The sequence below is a fragment of the Panthera leo genome, chromosome C1, assembly GCF_018350215.1.
Source record: "Panthera leo isolate Ple1 chromosome C1, P.leo_Ple1_pat1.1, whole genome shotgun sequence".
Taxonomy (NCBI): domain Eukaryota; kingdom Metazoa; phylum Chordata; class Mammalia; order Carnivora; family Felidae; genus Panthera; species Panthera leo.
This window is the reverse complement of record NC_056686.1, coordinates 95,568,105-95,593,574: the sequence shown is the minus strand read 5'-3', so window position 1 is coordinate 95,593,574 and position 25,470 is coordinate 95,568,105. Positions and strand designations below refer to the sequence as shown.

General features: G+C 35.0%; 1 protein-coding gene across 7 annotated transcripts in view; it reads left to right on the top strand.

Annotated features, from left to right (window-relative positions):
- The window catches only part of ST7L (suppression of tumorigenicity 7 like), an 81,312-nt gene that overhangs the window by 30,149 nt on the left and 25,693 nt on the right, over nt 1–25,470 (top strand). For all 7 annotated transcript variants that reach the window (XM_042953435.1, XM_042953438.1, XM_042953440.1 and 4 more), the window contains 4 exons: nt 2,266–2,338; nt 3,412–3,514; nt 18,678–18,828; nt 23,012–23,104. In XM_042953435.1, the coding sequence (XP_042809369.1) occupies nt 2,266–2,338; nt 3,412–3,514; nt 18,678–18,828; nt 23,012–23,104 (420 nt within the window). The remainder of the gene's footprint in view (nt 1–2,265; nt 2,339–3,411; nt 3,515–18,677; nt 18,829–23,011; nt 23,105–25,470) is intronic.

The following is a 25,470-nucleotide window of genomic DNA, read 5'->3' as shown; positions in this document are numbered from 1 at the left end:
TCCATGGATACAGTTATATTAAGTACTTTCTTTATCAGGACTTTTGGGAGCAAAAGCCTGCAGGGAGGAACTTTTCTTCTGTAAAGATTTAGTCATTTGTTTATTCAGCACCCAATAGGAGTGAGGCACTTGGAATACAGTGGTGAATGAGAAGACATGGACTTAGTCCTTGTAGGATTTACAGTTTAGCAAAGGAACATACAGACAAATGAATAGTAGTTGTATTGAAGCATAGTGTGTTAGGTGAGATAATTGGAAAAGTATGGGGTGCCATAGACATAGGATGGTGCCTTATTTGTTTTGGAGTATCAGAGACCGTTAACAAGTTGTATGAGTAATTCAGAATAACATTTTTAAAATGCTTTTTGATTACAAAGTGTAATTTATTTCATATCTGTATAATACTCTTGTGAGGTGGTAGGACAAGTTTTTTTTTTTTTTTTTTTTTTTACTCTTGTTAGTGAAACAAGGAAACTGGAGTTGAAGAAGGTAAGTAATTGGGTAAGGTCTCCCAGCCAGTAAGTGGTAAGCCTGCACTTAAATCCGGGTGTTCCATTTCTTTGTTTACTAGTCTTCCAACAGTAAAAAGTCAGTATGTATTGGCTATTTATTATTATACTAAACAGTGCCAGTTCACCACAAATGGAGTTGGGAGAATTTTTAAGAAGCATAGCATAATGTTTCTGGTCATATCTTTTACTGTAACAGAGCATGTACAAGTCACTTATTCATCCTTGTTCTGTTATAAGTTCCTATCCATTAGTTTGAGAATCCCCATGACTTGGAAAGTTTGAAATGTGTTACCCTTGGAAAGAGAAATTTATTTCTTTGAAACATCTGGAATTCTTAGGAAGTGCTTCACAATAGTGTAGGCTCATGAAGAAATTTGTGAGAAATTCTTTCCATATGTAATTTATCGGGTACATGGCCTGCTTTTGATACTTACATGACCAAGCTTAGGAACCAAATACTAAAAATCAGATAGGACCTGATTCATTCAAAATAAAACTAACAACTTAGATATGCTTCTGTGTTTTCAGTTGATTTTATGATTCCGGAGTTTTTACTGTTCTAGAATCTTGTAGAAGTTAAAGGCAAATTTCTTTCTTTCTTTCTTTTTTTAATGTTTATTCATTTTTGAGAGAGGGAGAGTGCAAGCAGGGGAGAGGCAGAGATTGAGGCGACAGAATCGGAAGTAGGCTCTAGGCTCTGAGCTGTCAAGCCTGATGCAGGGCTTGAATTCCCAAGCCATGAGATCATGACCTGAGCCAAAGTTGGACGCTCAACCAACTGAGCTACCCAGGCACTCTACAGATTTATTTCTTTAGTTCTCTATTTGCTGGTATAATTCTGGAATCTAAAACTCAAGGTCCTTGGGGCGCCTGGGTGGCTCAGTCGGCTAAGCGTCCGACTTCAGCTCAGGTCACCATCTCGCGGTCTGTGAGTTCAAGCCCCACGTTGCGCTCTGGGCTGATGGCTCAGAGCCTGGAGCCTGCTTCGGATTCTGTGTCTCCCTCTCTCTCTGCCCCTCCTCCGTTCATGCTCTGTCTCTCTCTCTCAAAAATAAATTTAAAAAAATGCTAAAAAAATTTTTAAAAAATTAAAATAAAATAAAATAAAACTCAAGGTCCTCAAGTCCTACTTCCCTGATAACATTATTGTGTGCATTCTTTAAGAAAGGATTTATATAACTAATTATATTATAATTCCTGATTAATTTTAAAATTTTTTTTTAAAAAGTCATTTAAGAAAATGTAGAAAATACAGAAATATTGTAAGGAGAAAGAATTAAAATCATCTGTTGTATTACCTGGATTTAACTACTATTAAGTATTTCTATTTTTTTAATCTTAGTTTTTCTCTGTGAAAGGTGGAATTTTCAGTATTTCCAGCTATAACTAAATCTTTTTCCCTGAATACTCCTATGTAAGCATAACATAAACATTTGTTGAGTGCTTTTCACCATTGTGTGAGGGCTTTCACAGACATAATTTAATTTACTCTCTGCCGGAAAAGTATTACTTCTCTATTCTGAGAAGAGAAAACTAAGGTTAAAGGTTAAAGAAGTTGCTACTAGTTCAAGGATGCATAGCTAGTAAATACTAGAATCAGGATTAAAACTCAGGTCTGCATGTCTAACTACATGTCCACATGCTCCTACTACTATGTTGCATCTGTTGATTTTGTATCATGAATTATTCTTATTAAAAATTGTCTTAAGATATGTTTTATAATTCTTACCTGAGTTGAAAATTACAATTACAGATATAAGCCTTCCAAAGTCAGCAGCAATCTGTTACACAGCAGCACTATTGAAGACAAGGACTGTTTCAGATAAGTAAGTAATGAAAACTACAGTAATTTAGAAAGACTGCTAAACTCAACATGGGTTCTCCTGCTGTCTGAAAGTTTACTTTATGCCACCTCCCTTTTACAAGAGACCTGCATTAATATATGTGTTCACTAACCGAAAGAAATCCAAACAGGATTCTCACTTTTATGAAAAGGTAATTGCTTCTTCACTTTATGCCATTCCAGCTTAAGGAAAGGTTTGATAGAAACACTCGCAGATAGCAGGGGAAACTGTGTTATGTTTTTCACCACCGACTTTAAACAATGCTTTTTCCTCTCTACTTCCTTTTGAATAACCCTTGATCTTATGAGGCTTCTTACTAGTGTAGTGGAAAAAGCAAGGTTTTTAGAGCTATACTAAACCTGGATTCCAATTCAAAGTCTACTGCATACCAGCTGTGGAACTTTGGGCATGTTAATCAGTTTGAGTCTCTTCCTCTCTGTAAAGTGAGAATAAAGCATGGGTATGTGAGGATTGTGTGTGTTAAATGCTTAAAGCAATGCTAGAAAGTACAGAGAGTAGTTATAATGGTACTGATAAGGTGTGTGGTGGGGAAATAGTTTCATACTATCTGTTCTGAGATTATAATTTCAAGTTATTCTGTTTATCTTTATCCTTTGGGCTGCCCTTCTTTATTCCACAGATAAAATTTTCAGAAACCAACCAAATGGCAACCATTTTTTTCACCTTAGATTACTATGCCTTGATATAAATTAGAATGGAATATTACTCTTTCCTCTCAGTGAAAATTTAATAACAATGTACTTCCATTTCATGAAACTCTCTGGATGTCCCTGTGTAGCATTTTATATTTACTGCCTTTCCCAGAGTGTGCCTTCAATGGACTTCGAAGGCTTTCCTTACCTAAATTTGAGGATTTCCATTGCTTATGCTGCTTTTCTTTATATGTTAAACTAAATAAAGGCTTTACTTTCACGTTTACTAGTTATTTGGCTTTGTCTTTGGCCATCACCAGAAACCCCTGATCCAGGAAGTTAGATTATGATCAAAATCATGGATTTTTACATTCATTTGTTCATTTCGTGGTTTTCTTATAGATTCTGTCCTGAAACAGCCTCCAGAAGAGGGCTAAGCATGGCAGAAATTAATGCTGTGGAAGCAATTCATAGAGCTGTGGAATTTAATCCTCATGTTCCAAAAGTGAGAAATTTTATGATGAAACTACTACTTTTATTTAAGTTTATCAAATTCATGAAAGTATGTAGACCAAATTTGGGTCTCCATAATTTGAGTCAGAATTGTTTTAGTCTGTTATATTTTGATAGTCACTATAAGGGGGATGTTAAAAGGCATTTAGCAAGGTGAATAGGAGCAGGAGTTCACTCTAGGCTTTGTAATTGCTTTCAAAATAAAATTTGAAATGTATTCACCTAGCTGTTCCTTTTACTTTAGTTATAGAGAAGAAATAAAATGGCATGGTCTTAATAAAAGATCATTCATTTTTCAGATCATTAAATCAAATTTCCTGTTACTGTAAAAGCTTTTTACTTCTAGACAGATGCCTGGGTTTTTGAACTAGGGATAGACAAAGACTGAAGACAAATAGATTAAAATAATCAATGATAGGAAACAGATGTGGAAGTTCCCAGAAAAACTGCTGAGTTGATGTTTATTTAGTCCCAGATGAAACTATACCCATCTCGTTTGTCTTTATATTATACACCTTGCAGACATACAGATTATTGGTTAATCTTTGTGTCTTATCACCCGAGATTAAATTTGGGGTTTTAAAAGCAATGCTCCATGTTAGGAACTATAGAATATTCAAGAATATATGCATCTGTTACCAAATGTAATTATAACTGTTGATTCCAGTATAATGTACGTTAATGGAATTTGGAAGCAAGTAAACATTAAAGAGATTAATCTCTAAAAGATAATCTCCAAGAAATTGAAGTTGTAAGTCTCTTAGAGTAAGTATAGAGTTAAGAAAATTACTGAAATTTAAGAATGACAGTCAACAAATATTCATACCATTCTCTTATTAAGTGACACTGGTCCCATAAATTTAAATTTTATTTTTAATTGTATTACATATATATCAAAGTGTAAAAAGCAGAAATGTGGATCTTAATGATTTATTATAAAGCAAATGAGTGAAAACTACCATTGAGGTCAAGAACCACCTTGCCATCCCCCAGAAACTATGCTTCCTTCCCTCCTGCTTAAAGGTAACCACTGTTGTGACATTAATTATGTTCACTTTCTTTTTTTCTTATGTTTTTGGCCTATACTTTTCATTGTTGGCTTTATAAAATAAGTTAGGAGTGGTCTCTGTGTTTTTAAATTCTCTGGAATAATTTGTGTAAAATTAGAATTATTTCTGTCTTAAATAATCGAGAGAATTTGTTGATAGAGCCATCTGATTCTGGAGTTTCCTTTGTGAGAAGGATTTTCATTACAAATTTCATTTCTTTAATAGGTGAATTATAAATTTAGTTTCTGTATTCCATAACTATTCAAATTTCTTCATTCTTCTTGTGTTGGTTTTTGTTAAGTTGTATTTTTCTAGGAATTTATTTCATTATAATTTATTGGCATAAAGATTTCATAAAATCCTTTTATTATCTTGTTAATGTTTGCAGGATCAGTTGTGATATCTACTATTTAGTTCTTAACACTGGCTACCATTTTTTTTTTCTTGACCAGATTCCCCAGGGATCTATGAATTTTATTAGTCTCTGCAAAGAACCAAGCTCTGGCTTTGACAATCTGCTCTACTGTTTATTTTCTGGTTCATTCATTTCTGCTCTTTATGGCCTTTCTTCAACTTACTTTGGCTCTATTTTATTATTTTTTATTTCCTGTATCTTTTTATATAGGTACTTAAGTTAACTCATTAGTTTCAGTCTTTCTTCCTTCTAATATATTTGTTCAAGTCTATAAACCTCTAAGTACAATTTTAACTGCATACTATAGTAATATTTTGTGTATAATTTAATTCAACGTATTTTCTAATTTCCATCTTGATTTCCTCTTTGATTTAGAGATACATTTATTCCATTTGGCTATTTCTTAATTTCCAAACATGCGAAGATTATCTTTTTATCAATGATTTCTAGCATGATTGCATTGTGTCCAGAGAATATACTCTGTATGATTTCACTCCTTTGAAACATTTTTCAGTTCTTGAATTTCTGTTTATTTTTCACATCTCCTTTGCTATTTATAGTTTCTAATTCTCTGCCAAAATTTAAAGTATAGTCTTTTATCTCTGTGAAAATAGTTTAAAGTAGTTATCTTAAAGTCTTTTTCTGATAATCCCCATATCTGGAACTTCTGTGTCTGTTTCTATAATGTGTTTTTTTTGTTCTGCTACATTATGTTCTTCTTGTCTTCTCTTATGCCTGATTTTCTTTGACTATGTATCTGATATTTTACCTGAAAAAATTGTAGAAATAACTTGAAACCTCAGATAATAATATTTTCCTTTGGAGAGGATTTTATTTGCTCTTAGATGCCTAGGAGAAGTAATTAGCAGGACAGAATCACCTTAATTCAGTTTCAGGGATTGATATTTTCTGGTCTACCTAGATGACTAGAAACTGGGCTGTAGCCCGTGAAAGTTTGGGTTTGTATCTGGTTCACCCCTATTCCTAGGATGCAGCCGTTCTGGATGCCAATCCAACCCTGAGAGTTTTACCAGGGCCTTCACTCTTGACATACCTTGAACTCCTGACTTTTGTTCCTTTAGCCTTATAAAACTGGCAGAAAGTTTGAACAGCCTCTTTGCCATCTTGTCCAAAATTGGCAAATGTCTCTATGGTAAAAGAAGCCCCAAATGTGGTTTACTTCTCCAATTTTTGCCTTCTTTAGACTGTGGGCTGCTAATTCCTTACCCTTTGTGAATTCTCTGATGCATTTGATTGGATTTTTAAAAATATTTTGTTCAGCTTTTCTAGTTGTCTGAGAGGGTTGATTTGAATTACCCAGTGTTCCATTACTGGAAGCAGAGGTCTGAAAATAACTCCAAATGAAATGCTCTGTTCTCTCATGCTGCAGAGTGGTTAAGAGCATGGATTCTGCAACTAAACTGCCTATGTTTGAATTCTGGCTCCACTACTTCCTAGCTGTATAACCTTGGACAAGTTACTCAGCTTCTCTCGAGTGACCTCATGTGTAAAATGGGAATAATATTTCTTATCCCTCAGAGTTATTAATTGAGATTAAATGAGTTCATATCCTTCAAGAGCTTAGAAGAAGGCCTGACACACAGTAAACATTTCAGAAGTGATTTGTATCGTTATTATCCAGGATGGGATGGAAATCTTCCTGTGTGAGAAGATAAGCAATTGTTATTAACCGAACTATTCAAATTAAATACATCACTAAGATGTATAAAAATTTTATTTAATTCTCACTAAGAATAACAAAATATGGACCATGTATACCCTGTAGTTGTGGACTTGGTTTCTGTTTCACAAATCCTCTCATACAAAGTGTATTCTCAGCAGTAACAATTCTGATGATGTGCATTGTGCATTGGTCTTCAAAACTACTGCTGGAGGCACTTGGGTACAAGGGAGGGTAGTAGAAATCCTAGGCATTGCCCTAATTAAATTAAATTGTTGGATAGATAATATACCCAGATTGAATCTGCTCTAGATAATCTATAATGCTTTTAGGGGATACTTTTTTTTTTATCTTGAACACACACACAAGAAGTTAAAGAAGACCTAAATAAATGGAGATATGTTCCATGTTTATGGATTAGAAGACTCAGTATTGTTAAGACCACAGTTGTCTCCAAATCGATCTATGGATTCAATCTAATTCCTATTAAAATCTTATCAGGCTTGTTTGTAGAAATTCACAAACTCATCCTAAAATTGATATGAAAATTCAAAAGACCTAAAATAGGCAAAACAGTTTTGAGAAAGGAGAAAAAAGTTGGAATTCACCCAAATTTATCCAATTTTAAGACATTAAAAAAATTTGTTTTAATGTTTATTTATTTCTGAGAGAGAGACAGAGCACAAGCAGGGGAGGGGCAGAGAGAGAGGGAGACACAGAATCTGAAGCAGGCTCCAGGCTCTGAGCTGTCAGCACAGAGCCAGAGGCAGGGCTTGAACTCATGAACTGTGAGATCATGACCTGAGCTGAAGTTGGATGCCCAACCCAGGTGCCCCAATTTTAAGACATTTTTAAAGCTACAGTAATTAAAATAGTATAATATTGGCATAAATATTGAAATGTAGGTCAATAGAAGACAATAGAGAATCCTGAAACAAACTCACATAATGATCAGTTGATTTTCAACGAGAGTTCCCAAGCAATTCAGTGGGAAAGGATAGTATTTTCTATGGTGCTGGAACAATCAATATGGAGGAAAAAAAGGACCCAGACCCTTCCTTCATACCAAATATAAAAAGGAACTCAATATGGATCATAGATCTAAATATAAGAGGTAAAATTATAAAACTTCGAGCTTTGTGACCTTAGGTTAGGCAAAGATTTCTTCAAAATCATGCTCCATAAAAGAAAAAATTGATAAATTGGACTTCTTAAAACATTTGCTCTTCAAAAGACATCATTAAGAAAATGGAAAGCCAAAGACTGGGGGAAAACATTTGCAAGTCATATACTGTTGAAGTTCTGTATCCAGAACTCAGAAAGAACTCTTACAACTCAATAAGAGGACAAAAAACTTATTTAAAACATGAGTAAAGGAAAAAAAAAATGGGTAAAGGATTGAATAGTCACTTCACCAAAGAAGATATATGTATAGCTAATAATCACATCAGAAGATAGCATCATGGGTCATTGGGGAAATGCAAATGAAAAGCACAATATGGTACTACTTTATACCCACTCAAATGGCTATACTCACAAAGACCAACAAAATCAACTGTTGGCAAGAATATGAAGAAACTGTGTACATTCCTGCTAGGTATATAAAATAGTATAGCTACTTTGGAAACAATTTTGCAGTTAAACATACACTTGCCATATGACCCATCCATTTCATTCCTAGGTATCTACCCAAGAGAAAGGAAAACCTAGGTCTACACAAAGACTTGTGTGCAAGTGTTAATCGTAGTATTATGCACAATAGCCAAAAACATGAAACAGTCAAACACAAGTAAATGAACAAGTAAATTGTAGTATCTCCATGTAATGGAACACTTCTTAGTACTAAAAAGGAGCAAACTATAAGTACATATAACAACATAGATGGACCTCAAGTGCTTCATGCTAAGTGAAAGAAACCAGACACAAAAGACAACATATATGATTTCATTAATATGAAATTTCTCAAGCAGGGAAGACTGTAGACAGAAAAGCATATCAGTGTTTCCCTGGAGCTGAAGTAGAAGTATGGATTGACTGCACACAGACATGAGGAAACTTTTGGTGGTGATGATTGCACAACCATACAAAGTTACTAAAAATCTTTGAACTGTATACTTACAATGATGAATTTTGTGTCTCAATAAAACTACAATGTATAATTTAAATATAACCATATTCAACTAGTATATATTGTGTATATACTTTAACCTTTAAAAAATTTTTTTTCAATGTTTATTTATTTTTGAGAGAGAGAAAGAGAGAAACAGAGTGCAAGTGGGGAAGGGATAGAGAGGGAGACACAGAACCTGAAGCAGGCTCCAGGCTCTGAGCTGTCAGCACAGACCCCGACATGGGGCTTGAACTTATGAATGACAAGATCCTGACCTGAGCTGAAGTCAGCTGCTTAACCGACTGAGCCACCCAGATGCCCCTATACTTTAACATTAAGTCATTTTTATCTGTAGGTAGAAATTTACATATGTCCCCTCAACTAAATGTCAAAGCCAACTCTATCAAAATATCCAACTATCTCACGGTTCAGGAGTTTGAGCCCCACATCAGGCTGTGTGCTGACATTGTGGAACCTCCTTGAGATTCTCTCTCTCTCTCTCTCTCTCTCTCTCTCTCTCTCTCTCTCACTCTCATACCCCTCCCCTGCTTGCACTGTCCTGTCTCTCTCAAAATAAATAAATAAATGGGGCGCCTGGGTGGCTCAGTCCGTTAGGTGCCCGACTTCAGCTCAGGTCATGATCTCATGGTTTGTGAGTTCGAGCCTGCTTCGGATTCTGTGTCTCCCTTTCTCTCTGCCCCTCCCCCACTCACGCTCTGTCTCCCTCCATCTCTCAAAATGAATAAACGTTAAAAATTTTTTAGAAATAAATAAACTTAAAAAAAATCCACCTAAGTAGAGTGGTGCTATAACCTTACATTACTGTTTGTGGATATACACTTTAACCTGGATATTTTCAAACAGGATAATTATTATTTTTTTTTTTAGAGAAATTTTAAGGTCCAACAACTTGGATAATATCCCACTTAAATAACATTAGTATTATATGAACTAGAAGAGCTCTGGTATTTAAGGCTGTTTTTGTGAGGGATTTACAAGTTATGAAGTATGTACAGATTCAGATTTTCTTCCACCCCCACTTATGCTCTCTATCCCTGCCTCTCAGCCTGAAGCCAAAAAAAAAAAATAAAGGCTTTAGAAATTTTCTTCCTCAGGGCACCTGGGTGGCTCCGTCGGTTAAGCGTCGGACTTCGGCTCAGGTCATGATCTTGCAGTCCGTGAGTTCGAGCCCCGCGTTGGGCTCTGTGCTGACAGCTCAGAGCCTGGAGCCTGTTTCAGATTCTGTGTCTCCCTCTCTCTGACCCTCCCCCGTTCATGCTCTCTCTCTGTCTCAAAAAAATAAATAAACATTAAAAAAAAATTTTTTTTTAAATTTTCTTCCTCAAACTTAAGCTGTGGGTTGTAATAACTTATTTACCCTAATGAACAATGACCTGTAAGTAACTAAGTAAATTAATTAATCTTTTATTCTTAAAAATTTGTTATGCAAATTTGCCAAATGTTATATGACTTTTACCAGTAAGATGACATAGGATGAAGCTGTTTTAGCAGGAAAGATTTTTGGGCAACTTTCCACAGAACTACAACAGAAATGACTGTAGGTCTCGGAGTGTGCAGTTTGTTAAAGCTGGAAACTATTAGAAACGCAGTAGAAAGAGATCACATAAATCTCTTCAGGCTATGCATTTGCTTTAGATATCTCATTAATATTGATTGTACAGATTTTTTTAATCTACTGAATGAATTTCTGTGTACAGTAACTATGATAGTAATAGCAAAAAATTAAAACAATGTGTTTTCATGGTTTTTGACTTGTTCTTTATTACTTAGCTATGGTTTTGGTTCAAAATTTTTTTTAGTTACCAAACAAGAAAAAGATTGTGTATCTTTCAGCTACTATAGAAATTATCAAGGGTGCTCGGGTGGCTCAGTTGGTGAAGTGTCTGACTTCAGCTCAGGTTATGATCTCATGGTGTGTGAGTTCAAGCCCTGTGTCGGGCTCTGTGCTAACAGCTCAGAGCCTGGAGTCTGCTTCGGTTTCTGTGTCTTCCTCTCTCTCTCTGCTCCTCCCTACCTTGCACTCTGTGTCTCTCTCTCTCTCTCAAAAAATAAATAAACATTAAAAAAAAGAAAAAAGAAAATGTCAGCCTTTTTTTTTTCTTTTTTTAAGGATGGAACACGTTTCATACCTTCTGATTATTCATGATAGCCCCAAACTGGAAACAACCCAGATGTGCATTAACAAGTAAATGGACAAATTGTGATATATTTATTCACTGGGATACTTTTCAGCAACAAAAAGAAAGAACTGATACAAGTAAACTATGGATAAATCTCAAGAATATAATGTGTACAAAAGAGTACATACTGAATGATTCTACTTATGTGGTGTCGAAATTAGAACAGTTGTTGCCTCAGGTAGTCAAGGTAGGGAATTAACTGGAAAGGAGAACTTTCTGGGGTGATGGAAATGTTCTGTGTCTTCATTGGTGTGTGGCTTGTCTACATTTGTCAAAACTCATCAAATTGCATGCTTAAGATACGTGCATTTTATGGTACATCAGTAAAGGTAAAAGAATCTGACTCAGCATGGAAAGCACTGTCAAAGTATCATGCCTTCTGATTAAATGCGTTGATATATATGAAGCACTTAACACAATGTCTGAGTGTCAGGCAACAGTACTGATCATGGTGATTATTGCTTTATTACACCTCCATTACCATTTTTGCTTCCTGTTTAAGCTGTTCCTCTATGAACTCTTTTTCTTAGGAGTATTACTTTAGTGCTCATGGCCTTAGCATGTGTCAGATTTGGGGATTCTTTTGTTGAGATGAGGTAAAAGTGAAGATATTGAGACAGCATTAACTAATTTGAATTAGTTAATACCCTGAAGATAATTTGCATCTTGTAGTAGAAGCTCTTGGGGGAAGAGAACATTTAAAAACAAAACAATAACAATTTGAGTACATGTTTCAGAATATGTTATCTGTAGCTTTGAAAAGTTATTAGTTCTTATTTTATAACAAAAGCTGTTTTGTGTTTTCAAGAAACCAGACCATGCCTGGAGGCTTCTTTAAGTGCAAGGGGAATTTTAAAAATAAATTGATACAGAAAAGGTAAAATTCATTTTGGTTGATCAGAAATTGAAGCATGTAGGATGTTCTGAGTCCCATCCACTAATAGAAGATACCAGCTCTTTAGCAGCAAGCTCACATTTCTTTTTTCTTTTTTCTTCTCCTCCTCCTCCTCTTTCTTCTCCTCCTCCTCCTTCTCCTCCTGCTTCTTCTTTTTAATTTGATAGAGCATGAACAGGGGAGAGGGACAGAGGGAGGGAGGGAGGGAGGGAGGGAGGGAGAGAGAGAGAGAGAGAGAGAGAGAGAGAGAGAGAGAGAGAAAGAGAGAGAATCTCAAGCAGGCTCCATGCTCAGGGTGAAGTGTGATGTGGGGCTCAATCCCATGAAGCTGGGATCAGGACCTGAGCTGAAATCAAGAGTCGGACGCTGAGCCAACTGAGCCACCCAGGCGCCCCTCAAGCTTACATTTCATTGGTCAGATTACCTATATTATAGCAGCATATACAAAAGATGAGAGGGAAACAGGCACTTGATTGAGACTGAGTGGCATAGCGGTAGTAAAGGGAGAAATGGGTAAGTGGTGTTGAAGTCCATGACCCAAAGTTAGGGCACAGTGAAGGCTTTGCCTTTCTGTTATGTTATGGTGTGGTCTAGGTGGAAGAGTTGATCTAGAAAACACTTCTCTCTAGAGGTACTGCTCTGTAGGATGATGTGGAAAGAAGTTTTCCCGTGGCAAATGCCCTCTCTAGTCTCCCTTCCCTCTCCTTTCAATAGAATATCACTTTGCCTTTGCTCCTGAGACTGCTAGGAGTGTTATATTTTCTTTCAGTTTATTCATACAGCTGTTCTGTTTACTTTCTATCTGGGAACTGTCTTTAGTCTTCCCCCGATACACATCAATGTGGACTCTTTGCATTCAGCCTGCCTGTCCAATCTCATAGAATGTGCACTGAGAAAACTAATTGCAGAGATAAATTGGTTCTTGATGTGCATGACTGATCAAGAGCAAAGTACCTTAATTTCAGATGCCTTCAGAGAGATTTTTCTTTAACCTCTGCTTTTAAGAAGAAGATTATAAAGCATTATCATTACTTCAGGTCAGAATTATATTGCTTTGGTCAAAAGCTGTTGTAAGATTTACAAAGTAATAGAAACAAAGTAATCTAAAGATAAATTATAAAGATCAAAGCAATTCAAAGTTAAAGTGAATTTGAGTGTAAGCATAGGTATGGTTTTAGATTTAAAAAAACCATACATTATTATGTCTTTTTTTAAACTATTTATAGCTATTTATAAGCTATTTTCCAAAGTAGCTTTAATTTTTTATTTTCATTTTTAGGAAAAAGCAAGAGACTTGAATAGTCATCTGAGTATATTGTCAATAGTTGAATACAAATTGTTCCTACAATTTCTGATTTGTTCCAGATAGAACAGTAAGGTGACTCCAAGGTAATATGGAAGGTCCTGCAGCATAGTATAGTAGGTACCGGCCTTGGTTTATGTCTTTTATTATATTTTATTTGCTGATAATTTCCAAACCTGTATCTTATAAATCTGGCTTCCTTCCTTGTCTATAAACTTGTGTTTCTATCTGGTTGTGGAAATTTTTACCTGGATATCTGGTTGGTACGTCAGCCTCTTCAATATGTCTCAAACTGAATTTTTAAAATTTTATTTATAAGTTTCTTCTCCAACTTGCCTGTCCTAACTTATTATTATAATTTGGTTTATGGCTTCATTATCATCTTCTCATCATTAATCTTTACTTCTGCCCTTTCCAAATTACTAACTCATATTATAACCTTTGAAATGTCTTTCAGATCTAGTCACCTACTCCATTCCCTTTGTCACTGACCAGTGTTTGTCTTCACTACCTGTTCTTTAAAACATTATCATTGTTGTTATAAAAGTAATGAGTGCTTTTTAAAAAAGAAATCAGACCCTTTAGGAGTTTATAGAATAAAAAGTCCTGTTCTTTCTCTCCCAATTCTACTTCTCTCACGCAACCACTGTTTCTGTTTGGTTCTGTGATGGCCAGACATATTATATGCATTTCTTTATTTTTGAGAGAGGGTGCAGGTAGGGGAGGGACAGAAAGAGAGGGGGGAACAGAGAATCTGAAGTGGGCTCTATACTGACCGTGTGCAAGCCTGATGCAGTGCTCGAACTCAGCCCGATGCAGGGCTTGAACTCAGGAACCATGAGATCATGACCTGAGCCCACGTTAGATGTTCAACCAACTGAGCCACGCAGGTGCCCTTTCTATGCATTTCTAAACATACAGATAAAGATATAGAAATTATTTCAAATACTTTCCATCTTTTACTTGGATGACTAAAACATACTTCTTACTGGTTTCCCTGCTATAAACCCATCTCCACTCTGGCCATTGCCATAGTTATCTACCTAAATAGCAAAACTTGCTCTGCTTGAAGAGCCCTTCTTATTCCCTATCATCTCTCAGATAAGGACCAATCCCTTAGTATTGCATATACAGAAGCCTTTCCCAGTCTGGGCCGGATATCTGTCTCCAACATTACTCCTTGCTACTTCTGCTTTGCTCCTTATCTTGTTATTCCTGAGATTGGTCTCATCATGTCTCCCTACCTTTGTATATATGCTCAGTCTCTTCTCTACATGGCAACTTTCCTACTCATTCTTCAGGATTCTGCTCATCTGTTGCCTCCTGTATAGAAGTATCTTTTATCATTTTTCCTAAGCAGAGATAATGACTCTCTTTTCTCTGTTCCTTCAATGCTTTAATCATGTCTTGGGTTTTGTTTTGCTTGTTTTTTGGTCTATTTGTATGTCTCTTCCTTAGTTCCCTATGAGCTTTTTAAACAGCAGAATTCTTGTTTTACTTACCATTTTATGTCTGAAATGCTGCTTAGAACATAACGGACATGCAGTAAATGTTTGGTAAGTAGACATGTCTGTGTTTTAGACCTACATTGCTATAAAGACCTGTCTAAGTTAAAGAAAGTGAAATTTTAGATCCCATCATTTTTTGGAATTTTTAAGCCATTTTACTTAATATTTTTATAAGCTTTGCTTAATGTTATTATTTTTGACCTTTTAAGAATGGTAGTACAATTTCAGCATGACCTTATTTCTTAACTTATAAAATAACTCAGTTTTTAATGGAATACTATACAACAATTAAAAATAATGAGTTAGATCTGTTAGAGACAGGATGAGATGTAAAGATGTATTGTGAAGTAAAAAGCGAGTTATATAAAAGTTTGATCCTGTTTTTAAGGATGTTACGCTTAAAGAAATCCAGACAAATATAACTTGGATTATCTTTTTTTCTTTACTCTTTTATCCTCTAATCTATTAATATATTATTTCTCCTATGTAACTCTGCAATGTTTGAACTTTAGAACACTAAGCATGTACTTTCAGAAGCATAAAAAAAGACCAACACCAAACCAAACCAACCACTCTTCAGTTTTCAACCTCTCCTATTTTTATTCATGGAAAAGTAAAGTCTAGGTAGAAGTTTGTTTTGTTTTGTTTTTAGTTTGCCTAGAGAGTTAAACAATATCTTTAAGTAAAAACTGAAATAGAAGTATGAGTGTGAAGACATTTTAACTATATATATGAGATCAAGTCAGTCAGTTAGTGTTTAAATGCCTACTTTGGTTAGTGTAGTGTGCTAGGTGCTATAGTAGAATACGAAAGATGTAATTTCCGTTGTGTAGTAACTTACAGCTTATACTGGGGGGCAGGAATTGCTGAGTAGCAGTTTGTGAAGGATATAAAATAAGTAATAATCCTTTAACATATTTTAAATATATTTTCCTTAAACTGAAAATTTTCCCTTATATTTTGAGGGTGCAGTTTTAATTCAGTAGTTTATTAGAAGCTGAAAAATAAAAATTGCTTTGCCTTAAAGTCAAATTGGAAAGGACCTTTGGTGGTAGGTAAGACATGATAATGAAAAATAAGATAGCAAAAGAGATTTTTTTCATGATTAAATAGCAAAGATTTTAAAATATAAACTTAAGTATCATTTCCTAATATATGTGCCATATGTGTTTGATTACTATCAGAATTGTCACTTAGATTATTAAACAGTGAAAATACAGATATATAGTTGCTGTTCAAGTATTTTCTTAACGTTTTAAATTGATATCTCCTGGATAATTGTCAACTGAATATCTTTTGCTTACCACTTGCTATGTGACTACCAAGATAGGGTTTAGTGTAAAGCTTTAAAACTTCAGGGTTCTAAAACTCATTGAAAATAATTTGGGATATTTTATCTCCTCTACCTGTGAAGTGAAGCGGAGTTTTAATAGAAAGGGCTTGGTTTATTTATTAAAACAGTTTTCTTCTGAAAATGAGATACTCTTTTTATGATGGAGATTCCACTGTGATTGTTGCATTTTTTTTGCTTCCTACTGAAGAAGCTCTTAGCGCACTTGCTAAGAACATAAGGAGTCATGTCAGAGGTCAGCTATTTGAGTCCATTTTCCCACAGCTGCCTGGTGCGAGTGATCTTTTACTGTGTTTTAAAAAAATGGGCAAGGATTAGAGGGGATTAGAAAGAATATTACCCTCCTGAATATAGGCCCAAGGCACTAAGGGGAGAGAACCCAACCAGGCAGCAAATGGGCTTTGCTTGACCAAGACACAACCTCTGCTGCATTCCTTTAAGAAACTGGAATGGGAAATGTTAAGTCCCCAAACTGGATTAGTAAATAATCTCATAGCTTGTGACATCTGCTAAAATAAATTGATGAGCAGACTGCATTCTTACACTTTTAGGAGAGAGCCAGAGACATCAAGATTAAGAGGAGCTTTTTTTCCCCCCAGCTTTATTGAGGTATAGGAGTAAGAGTAATTAAAGATGGGCATTAAACTTAGTATTGGAAAGGCACATTTCATAAACAAAAAAAAATTATTTTAGATATATTGATACAATGTATACATATATGTTGATTAATAGCCTAAGGCTTAAATTTTGAAGTCACTACACCTTTTTGTTGCTTCCTGCTTATAGCAGTTTTGAAACATGTTCCACAAATTCAGCTCTTTGTGTTGTTCGTCTCCTTAGTTTGTATAACAGCCCAAGTGTGAGAATGTATCATTTATGACACATCTCAGGAGTGTTTCTCTTTTTATAACAGAAGTTAATGTGGTTTAGACGTTATGACACATAATTTGCTATCAAATTATATAGAACCAAAGAGGTTGTTTCGAACTGTTTTCGTAGGGGAAGTATACTCTGGTCTTAGTCTTTGGAGGAAGTATTTAGCTAACTAAATATTTTTGAAGGTTTTGTTTTAAGTTGACCACTTTAATAGTAAAGATAATAAACAGGTGGTTAAATTTGCACCTTTATGTAATTAGTACATTTGATTATACTGCTTTTGTTGTGGATTGCAATATTAAGGCAAGTATTTTCTTTAAGAATTTAAGGTAGCATTTAATTTTCATGTGTGAATAAGAACTGGTAGGTTATAACTTCTTTAATAGGCACATCCACTAATTCCTTAAATGTGTCTTGCACTGTACTTTCTTGGCCTTGTTCAGGTTGGCCTGTACTCCAGCCCCTGTGTTTTCCCACCCCACTGCCCAATCTGTTCATCCATATTTTACCCATCTTTATCTATAAGCTCAAATCCCAAATGCCATCAAGTGGTTTATTTTCACCACCTAAATCATAACCAATACCTCCTAAACAGAGTTATCATATGATCCAGCACTTTCACTGCTAGGTATCTACCCAAGAGAGGTGAAAACTTCTGTTCACATAAAACCTTGTATGTGAATGTTTACTGCAGCATTATTCATAATAGCCAAAAGGTGAAAACAACCAAATGTCCATCAAATAATGAATGGATAAACAAGTGTGGTATATCCATGTAATGGAATATCATTCAGCTGCAAAAAGGAATGAGGTACTGGTATATGATACGACATGGATGTACCATGAAAACATTATACTAAGTGAAAGAAACCAATTACAATAGACCATATATTATGCAGTTCTTTTTGTATGAAATAACCAGAACAGGCAAATGTATAGAGATTCAAAGCAGATTAATGATTGCTTGATTAGAGGGTAATAACTAAAGAGGATGTAGGTTCTTTTTGAAGTGATGAAAATGTTCTAAAATTGTGGTAATGGTTATATATATCTGTGAATATACTAAAAACCATTGAGTTGTACACTTTAAATGGGTGAAGTGTAAAGTATGTAAATTATGTCTCAATAAAGCTGTTAAAGAAAAACTAAAAAACATGAATACCTTCAATCCAAATTCCTGTATACACTGTTTATATCTCTAATAAAGCATAGTCTTGTTATAGTTATTAACTTAAAAAAATCTGTCTTTCTCATTACATTAGGAAATTCCAGAGAATATAGTGTTTCCTAATAGATATAGTGCTTGCACTCAGTAAATATTAATTTAATTGAACTTATTCACAATTAAGTTCCTCACTTGTAAAATGGGAATAAGAGAAAAAAGAATTCAGTGTCACCACAAAATGTTTCCAAAATTGTATTTTATCATTTTTATACTTAATTTTCTTTTGGAAAAATAGATATTTGCTTTCACATTATTTCCTCAGCTTGAGTTTCTATTTTGTATTTAGCAAGGTCATACATAAGCCATTTATCTCCTTATTTATGCCTGTAGGGATATTCTGATTTTTGGAATTTGCATATACAAGCATTTTTTATACACATACTATCAGTATGACCTTCTTGTCATCTCAACTAGCTTAATGTGTGTTTTTTTTTAACCAAATGGACTTTATAAAATTTGAGTCTACATTTTTTGTTTGAATGTAACATAATTTAATTTTTCTCTTTTCTGTGGTGTGTTTCTCTGTGTGTCATTTTTCTAGTATTTACTAGAGATGAAGAGTCTAATTTTACCTCCAGAACACATTCTGAAACGAGGTGATAGTGAAGCAATTGCCTATGCTTTCTTCCATCTTCAGCATTGGAAGAGAATAGAAGGTGCTCTGAATCTGTTACAGTGTACGTGGGAAGGCAGTAAGTATTCTCCAAATGTCCCACTAATCTCTCAGACTATTCATTGCATCCACAGGCAGCCCTTTTAAATGAGATTTCTGCGTTTCCCTAAGGATTGGTTTCAAAGTGAACTCAGAGGTGTTTATTTGTAGGAGAAATGCATAATGTACTTATACTGTTGCCATATTTAGGAAAAGCAGAATGAGAAGTCGTTATGGTATTGTCATGTTCATTTAAATTACATATTTGTAAGGAAAGAAAATGAAAACTTACATCCCTTGGTTTATAAGCTTTTTTTTTGTTTTTTTGTTTTTTTTTTGTTTTTTTTTTTTTGTTTTTTTTTTTTTTTTGGTTTATAAGCTTTTTAATGTGGTTGAGTTATTGTTCTAATATTTTTTAAGTTAGACTTTTATTTTCAGATGTATACATCATGAAACTATTTTCCTCACAACTAATATCAAATCTATTCTTTTTTTCAATCTATTTTTTTTATTGTGGTAAAGTACACATAACATAGAAGTTACTGTTTTAACCATTTTATTTTTTTAATTTAAAAAAATTTTTAAAGATGTTATTTTATTTTTAAGCTCATTTATTTATTTTGAGAGAGAGAGAGTGAGTGGGATAGGGACAGAGAGAGGAGAGAGAATTCCAAGCAGGCTCCTCACTGTTAGTGCAGAGCCTGACGTGGGGCTCGAATTCACAAACTGTGAGATCATGACCTGAAACAAAATCAAGAGTCAGATGCTTAACCGACTGAGCCACCCAGATGCCCCAAGATTTTATTCTTTTTTTTTTTTTTTTAATGTTTATTTATTTTTGAGACAGAGAGAGACAGAGCATGAACGGGGTAGGGTCAGAGAGAGGGAGACACAGAATCCGAAGCAGGTTCCAGGCTGTCAGCACAGAGCCCGATGCAGGGCTCGAACTCATGGACTGTGAGATCATGACCTGAGCCGAAGTCGGACGCTCAACTGACTGAGCCACCCAGGCGCCCCCCCCCCCCCCCGGCAAGATTTTTCTTAATTAATCTCTACACCCAGCGTGGGGCTCAAACATACAACCCCGAAATCAAGAATCACATGCTCCACCCACTGAACCAGCCAGGTGCCCCCATTTTAGCCATTTTAAAATGTATAGTTCAGTGACATTATATACATTCACATTGTTGTGCAACCATTACCATCTTCTATTCCCAGAGCATTTTCATCATCCCAGACTGAAATTCTATACCCATTAGATAATGACTCCCCATTCTTCCTTCCTCTCCAGCCCTTGGTAACTATTCTGCTTTCTGTCTCTATAAGTTTGACTAGTCTAGGTATCTTCTGTAGTGAAATTGTACAATTTTTGTCTCATTAAATCAGGCTTACCTCACTGAGCATAATGTTGTAGCATGTGTCAAAAAATCATTATTTCTTAGGGCTGAGTAATCTTCCATTGTATATATACACCATACTTTGTTTATATAGTCATCTGTCAGTGGATATTTGGGTTGTTTCCACCTTTTGGCTATTATGAATGATGCTGCTATGAACATGGGTATACGAATATCTGTTTAAGTTCCTACTTTCAGTTTTTTGGGGTATATACCTAGAAGTGGAACTGGTAGATTATATAATTCTATGTTCAATGTTTTGAGGAACTGTCATACTATTTTCTATGGCAGCTACACCCATTTACGTTCCACCAGCAATGCATAGGTTTTCACTTTCCCTATATCCTTGTCAACACTTGCCTTTTTTTTTTTTTTTTAATAGCCACACTGATGGGTGTGAAGTGGTATATCATTGTGGTTTTGATTTGTATTTTCCTCATAATTAGCGCTGTTGAACATTTTTTAATGTGCTAATTGGCCATTTGTATATCTTCTTTGGAGAACTAGGTTGTTTTTCAGTGAACTACCAGATCTCTTATTTGTAACTTCTTAAAATCATTTAGAAAATGAAAAAGCTTGATCAAAATGTTTTATCAGTTGAATTTTTATAATAATTGTCTTGGAAAGTGCATTTCTGCTACCATTAAAAATTCAAAAATAAATTCAATACTCATTAACTAGAGTTGGTTGATCCCCCTCAGTTCCCAAACTTTGCACTGAGGCACCTTGGGGGCGTTGTGGCAAATTCATAAGAGTGCCATGGCGTAGTTAAAAATTTCAGGGGAAACAACAGTAATACTCAATATGTGTCAGGCATCATTGTTAGTTCCATGTAGTTCAAGGTTTCACCATTAGGTGGCTCTCCATTGTCTCTTTCTTTTAATGCTGTCATAGCTTTGCAAAGCTTGGTTTTTTATTAGCTGCTGTGATTAAAAGAAGTACCACACACACACACAAAAATCAGTGTGGAACAGGAAAGTACGATGGCAGTGTCCAATCTGATTCCAAGGTTTGAAAAGGTATGCAGCGCCCAACAGGTACATACATCCCACTAGTAAGAAAAGATGGTTGTTTAAAAATGAAATAATTGGGGGCACCTGGCTGGCCCAGTGAGTAGAACATGTGACTCTTGATCTTGGGGTTGTAGTTTCAAGCCCCACATGGGGGTAGAGATTACTTTAAAAAATTAAAATATTTTTTAAAAATGAATAATTATTTTTTCCTTTAATTAAAAAATTTTTTTTTTTTAAATTCACTGTTAAGTTGTTAGCACACAAACCTTTAAAGTTGTTTGGATCCACTACTTAAGTGGAATTGTTATGTTTCTTTCAGCCTAGGGGCATCATAAAAAATTACTGAGATATGAAGGGCACCATGTATCCTTGAGGCAAAGAGAATTTGGGAATCTATGCATTAACTACTTGCTAAGAGTCAGACACTATGCTTACCTCTGACAATATGCAGATTAATGAAATTGGGACTAATAAAACTGAGGAGCACAATGTCTTTGTGTCATTAGGCTTCTTTTTGCTGTCTCTCTAGTAGTCTATAAGCTCCTCAAAGCCTGGTACTCTATCTCATTGATCCTGTATGTGTCTTCAGTGCCTAATGGTCTGCCTGGCACATAAGAGGTTTTGAATAAGGATGTGACTTACACTGAATTTCATAAATAGTCTTCTTTATGAATGATTTTTCTAGTGTTACCACTGATTTGCTTTGTGACTTTGGACAAATCCCCACTTTTTATTGTGGCAGAACAAAATTCATATTTTGACAAAAGTTTTTTTAAATGTTTATTTATTTATTTTGAGAGAGAGAGACAGAGTGTGAGCAGGGGAGGGGCAGCGAGAGAGGGAGAGAGAATGCCAAGCAGGCTCCATGCTGTCAGCACAGAGCCCGATACCGGGTTTGATCCTGGTATCTCACGAACTGTGAGATTGTGACCTCAGCTGAAATTAAGAGTCGGACACTTAACCAGCTGAGCCACCTATGCACCCCTTGACAAAAGTTTATAGAGCTAAGCACTAAAGGAAAAACAAAACTTAATCACAGTTTTGATGAATACTTAGCTAGTTAAGTAGGTAAACAAAGATTCCCCCTTTAAGAAGTCTTCAAGAGTTGGTGATAATCTAGATCAGGGATAGGTAAATTTTTTCTGTAAAAAGGCAGATGGTAAATCTTTAGTCTTTGTGAGCCATAGTCTCTGTCACAGCTACCCAACTCTTGTAGCATGAAAGCAGCCTAACATAATATATAAATTAACAAGCAGTTTTAACATCTGTATTCTAACAAAATTTTATTTACAAACATAAATAGTGGTCCAGATCTGGCCAAAGGGCCATACTTTGGTGACCTCAGAACTAAATTAAATTCTGCTTGTAGAAAACTTTGGTGACATCTAACACATGAAGTTAGTAGCCATTGGGAACTCTTTCTGGGTTGCCAACAGTCATGGTAACAACAGTGATACATGTTGCAATTTTATGAAGGTTCCTGGAAGAAAAGGAAGTTATACCCACAGAGTTAAGTCTGTTGTGTTTGTAGTGAGAAGACAGAGGCAAGAGGGACTCAGCAACCTTGTTATCCACTACTCCCTTTAGTTTTATTTCAACCAGACCATTCACTATGCTCCGAATAAATCTTATTCTTCCCCTTATTCCTTCTTTTGCTTCCTTTGTGTCTTTCATCTAAAAGATATCTCTAAAGGAATTAATAAATGCTGTATGAAAACTTTATAAAAATATGTATCCACAGTAGCTTTGATCTGTAGTATGGGATGGAAGTGAGTCTGAATTAAATGTCAAACTATATATTTTTTTTCCTCAGCTTTTAGAATGATTCCATACCCTTTAGAGAAAGGCCATCTATTTTACCCTTATCCCAGCTGCACAGAGACTGCTGATAGAGAGCTATTACCTAGTAAGTAAATATTCTAGTTTTCCTAAACTTAAAAGTAGTTGTGAGATTGTTTTTCATAGTATTTTCTCATGATAAAAGTGCCTTTGGTTGAAATTCAGGATACTGTTTAAAATACTATTTTAGCCATTTCTTGGATGTAGTTGCAAAATTCAGTTCATTCCCATGTATTTTGGGGGTAAAATTCTGTGTTAGATGTGATAAAGAACACAAAAATTGAAGATATTTAAAAGAACAGTCAACTAATAAGCATTTAAAGAAGAAATAATACCATTCATTCACAAACTCTTTTCAGAAAATAAAGGAGGAGGGAACACTGCTCAGCTTATTCTGCGAGACCAGTATGACCCTGATACCAAAACCAAAGACATTACAAGAAAAGAAAACTCTAGAACAATATCCCTCATGAATACAGATACAAACATGTTCAACAAATATTAGCAAACTGAATCCAGCCACATATAAAAAAGATTATACTCCATGACCAAGTGGGATTTACCTCACAAATGCAAGTGGTTTAACATTTGAAAAGGCAATGCATCATGTTATTAGAATAAATGACAGTGGATACAGAGAAAGGGTCTGATAAAAATCCAATGCCCATTCATGATAAAAATTTTGAAAAAATTAGGAATAAAAGAAAATTTCCTCAACCTGATAAAGAACATCTACAAAAAACCCACAACTGACATCATACTTAAGTGGTGAAAGACTGAATGCTTTCTCCCTAAGTTAGGAATAAGGCAAGGATGTCTGCCCCTCCCACTTCTCTTCAGCATTGTACTAGGGGTCCTAGTCAGTGCAATCAAGCAAGAAAAATAAATAAAAGGCATTCATATTGGAAAGGAAGAAGAAAAACAATCTTTATTCATAGATGACATCATCGTCTATGTAGGAAATCCTAAGAAATTCATAAAAATACTATTAGAACTAATAAGTTCAGCAAAGTTGCAGGATATAATATCAGAATATAAAACTCAGTTGCATATTTAAATACTGGCAGTGAATAAGCAATCCAGAAATGAAATTTAGAAAACATTTCTAATCATAGTGGCATCAAAAAGAAGAAACAATTTAGGAATAATTTGATGAAAGAAGTGCAAAGCTTGTATACTAAAAAAAAAAACCTACATAATTTGCTGAGAGAAATTAAAGACAAATCTAAGTAAATGGAGAGGCGTTCCATGTTTATTGATTGGAAGACTCGATATTATTTATATGACAGTTCTCTCCAAATTGATCTATAGATTCAATACAATCCCTATCAAAATTCCAGGAGAGATTTTTGCAGAAATTGACAAGCTGATCCCAAAATTTATATGGGAAGGTAAAAGACTCAGAATTGTCAAAACAGTCTTTACAAAGAATGAAATTGGAGAGACTACACTTTGCAGTTTTAAGAAGAGCAGTCATAGACTTAGGAAGAGAACCAGAAATATGTAGGGTTATGATTGCTGAAAGTCCCACTGAGTCCCTGCTTTCAGGAAGCCAAACTTCTCAAAAGAATGGTCTATATTTATTTGTCTGAGTTGTACTTTTTTTCTGTGAACTGGTAAATTTCTGTTTAACTTTTCTTTTTATGATTTAACCAATAAATAAGCATGCTGAAGGGTGTAAACACTAGCACCATGTTTCCTTATGTGATATAAACCTGTGCCATAGTTTTTACAGTTCTGGGGCTGTTAGAGCTCAAGTCTAACAAGGAAAGTTGCAGTTTTACAAACGCCAAATTTAGGGAACTGAAAAGTTCAAACAAATAGATGAAAATTTAGGAGAGATTATGGAAGTTGAGTATGCTGATATTTTTCTCCCAGGGTCTTTTATTTTCTTCCGTCCTCTGAGATAATTTACCTGTCTTTTCTTTGAACTCTCAAAGTATTTTGTGAACTTCTTAACCTCCCCCTTCTAGATTGTAAACTTGAAGGCCAGGATTCTCTTTATCATCTCTTTGGGTATTTCTATAATGTTCATCGTGAAAATTGTGTAAATATTTTAATTAGTCAAATTTGTTAATGCATTCTTATAAACATGCTAAGTATATTGTAAGTACTCAACAAAAATATTAAATATTAGCACCTTTTCCTCTTTATCCTACTCCAAACTCCTGAACTGCTTACGAGTTAATACAAAGACTGATAAACAATGTGTTTAGTGCTGTGGGTATGGAATAGATTTTAAGGAAGCTGGAATGGGGAGTGCCTATCTCTCTAAGGTCAGGGATGATTCCTAAATCTGACTTGAATGACTTGAAGAATGGTAAATCCAACATACAGCACAAGGAGCAAGTTTGGGAACAAGAGTCGGGAAAGTAAATAAATTCAGGCTTTGAATATGTTGTATGTGTAACCTTTCACCCATGCCCACACACA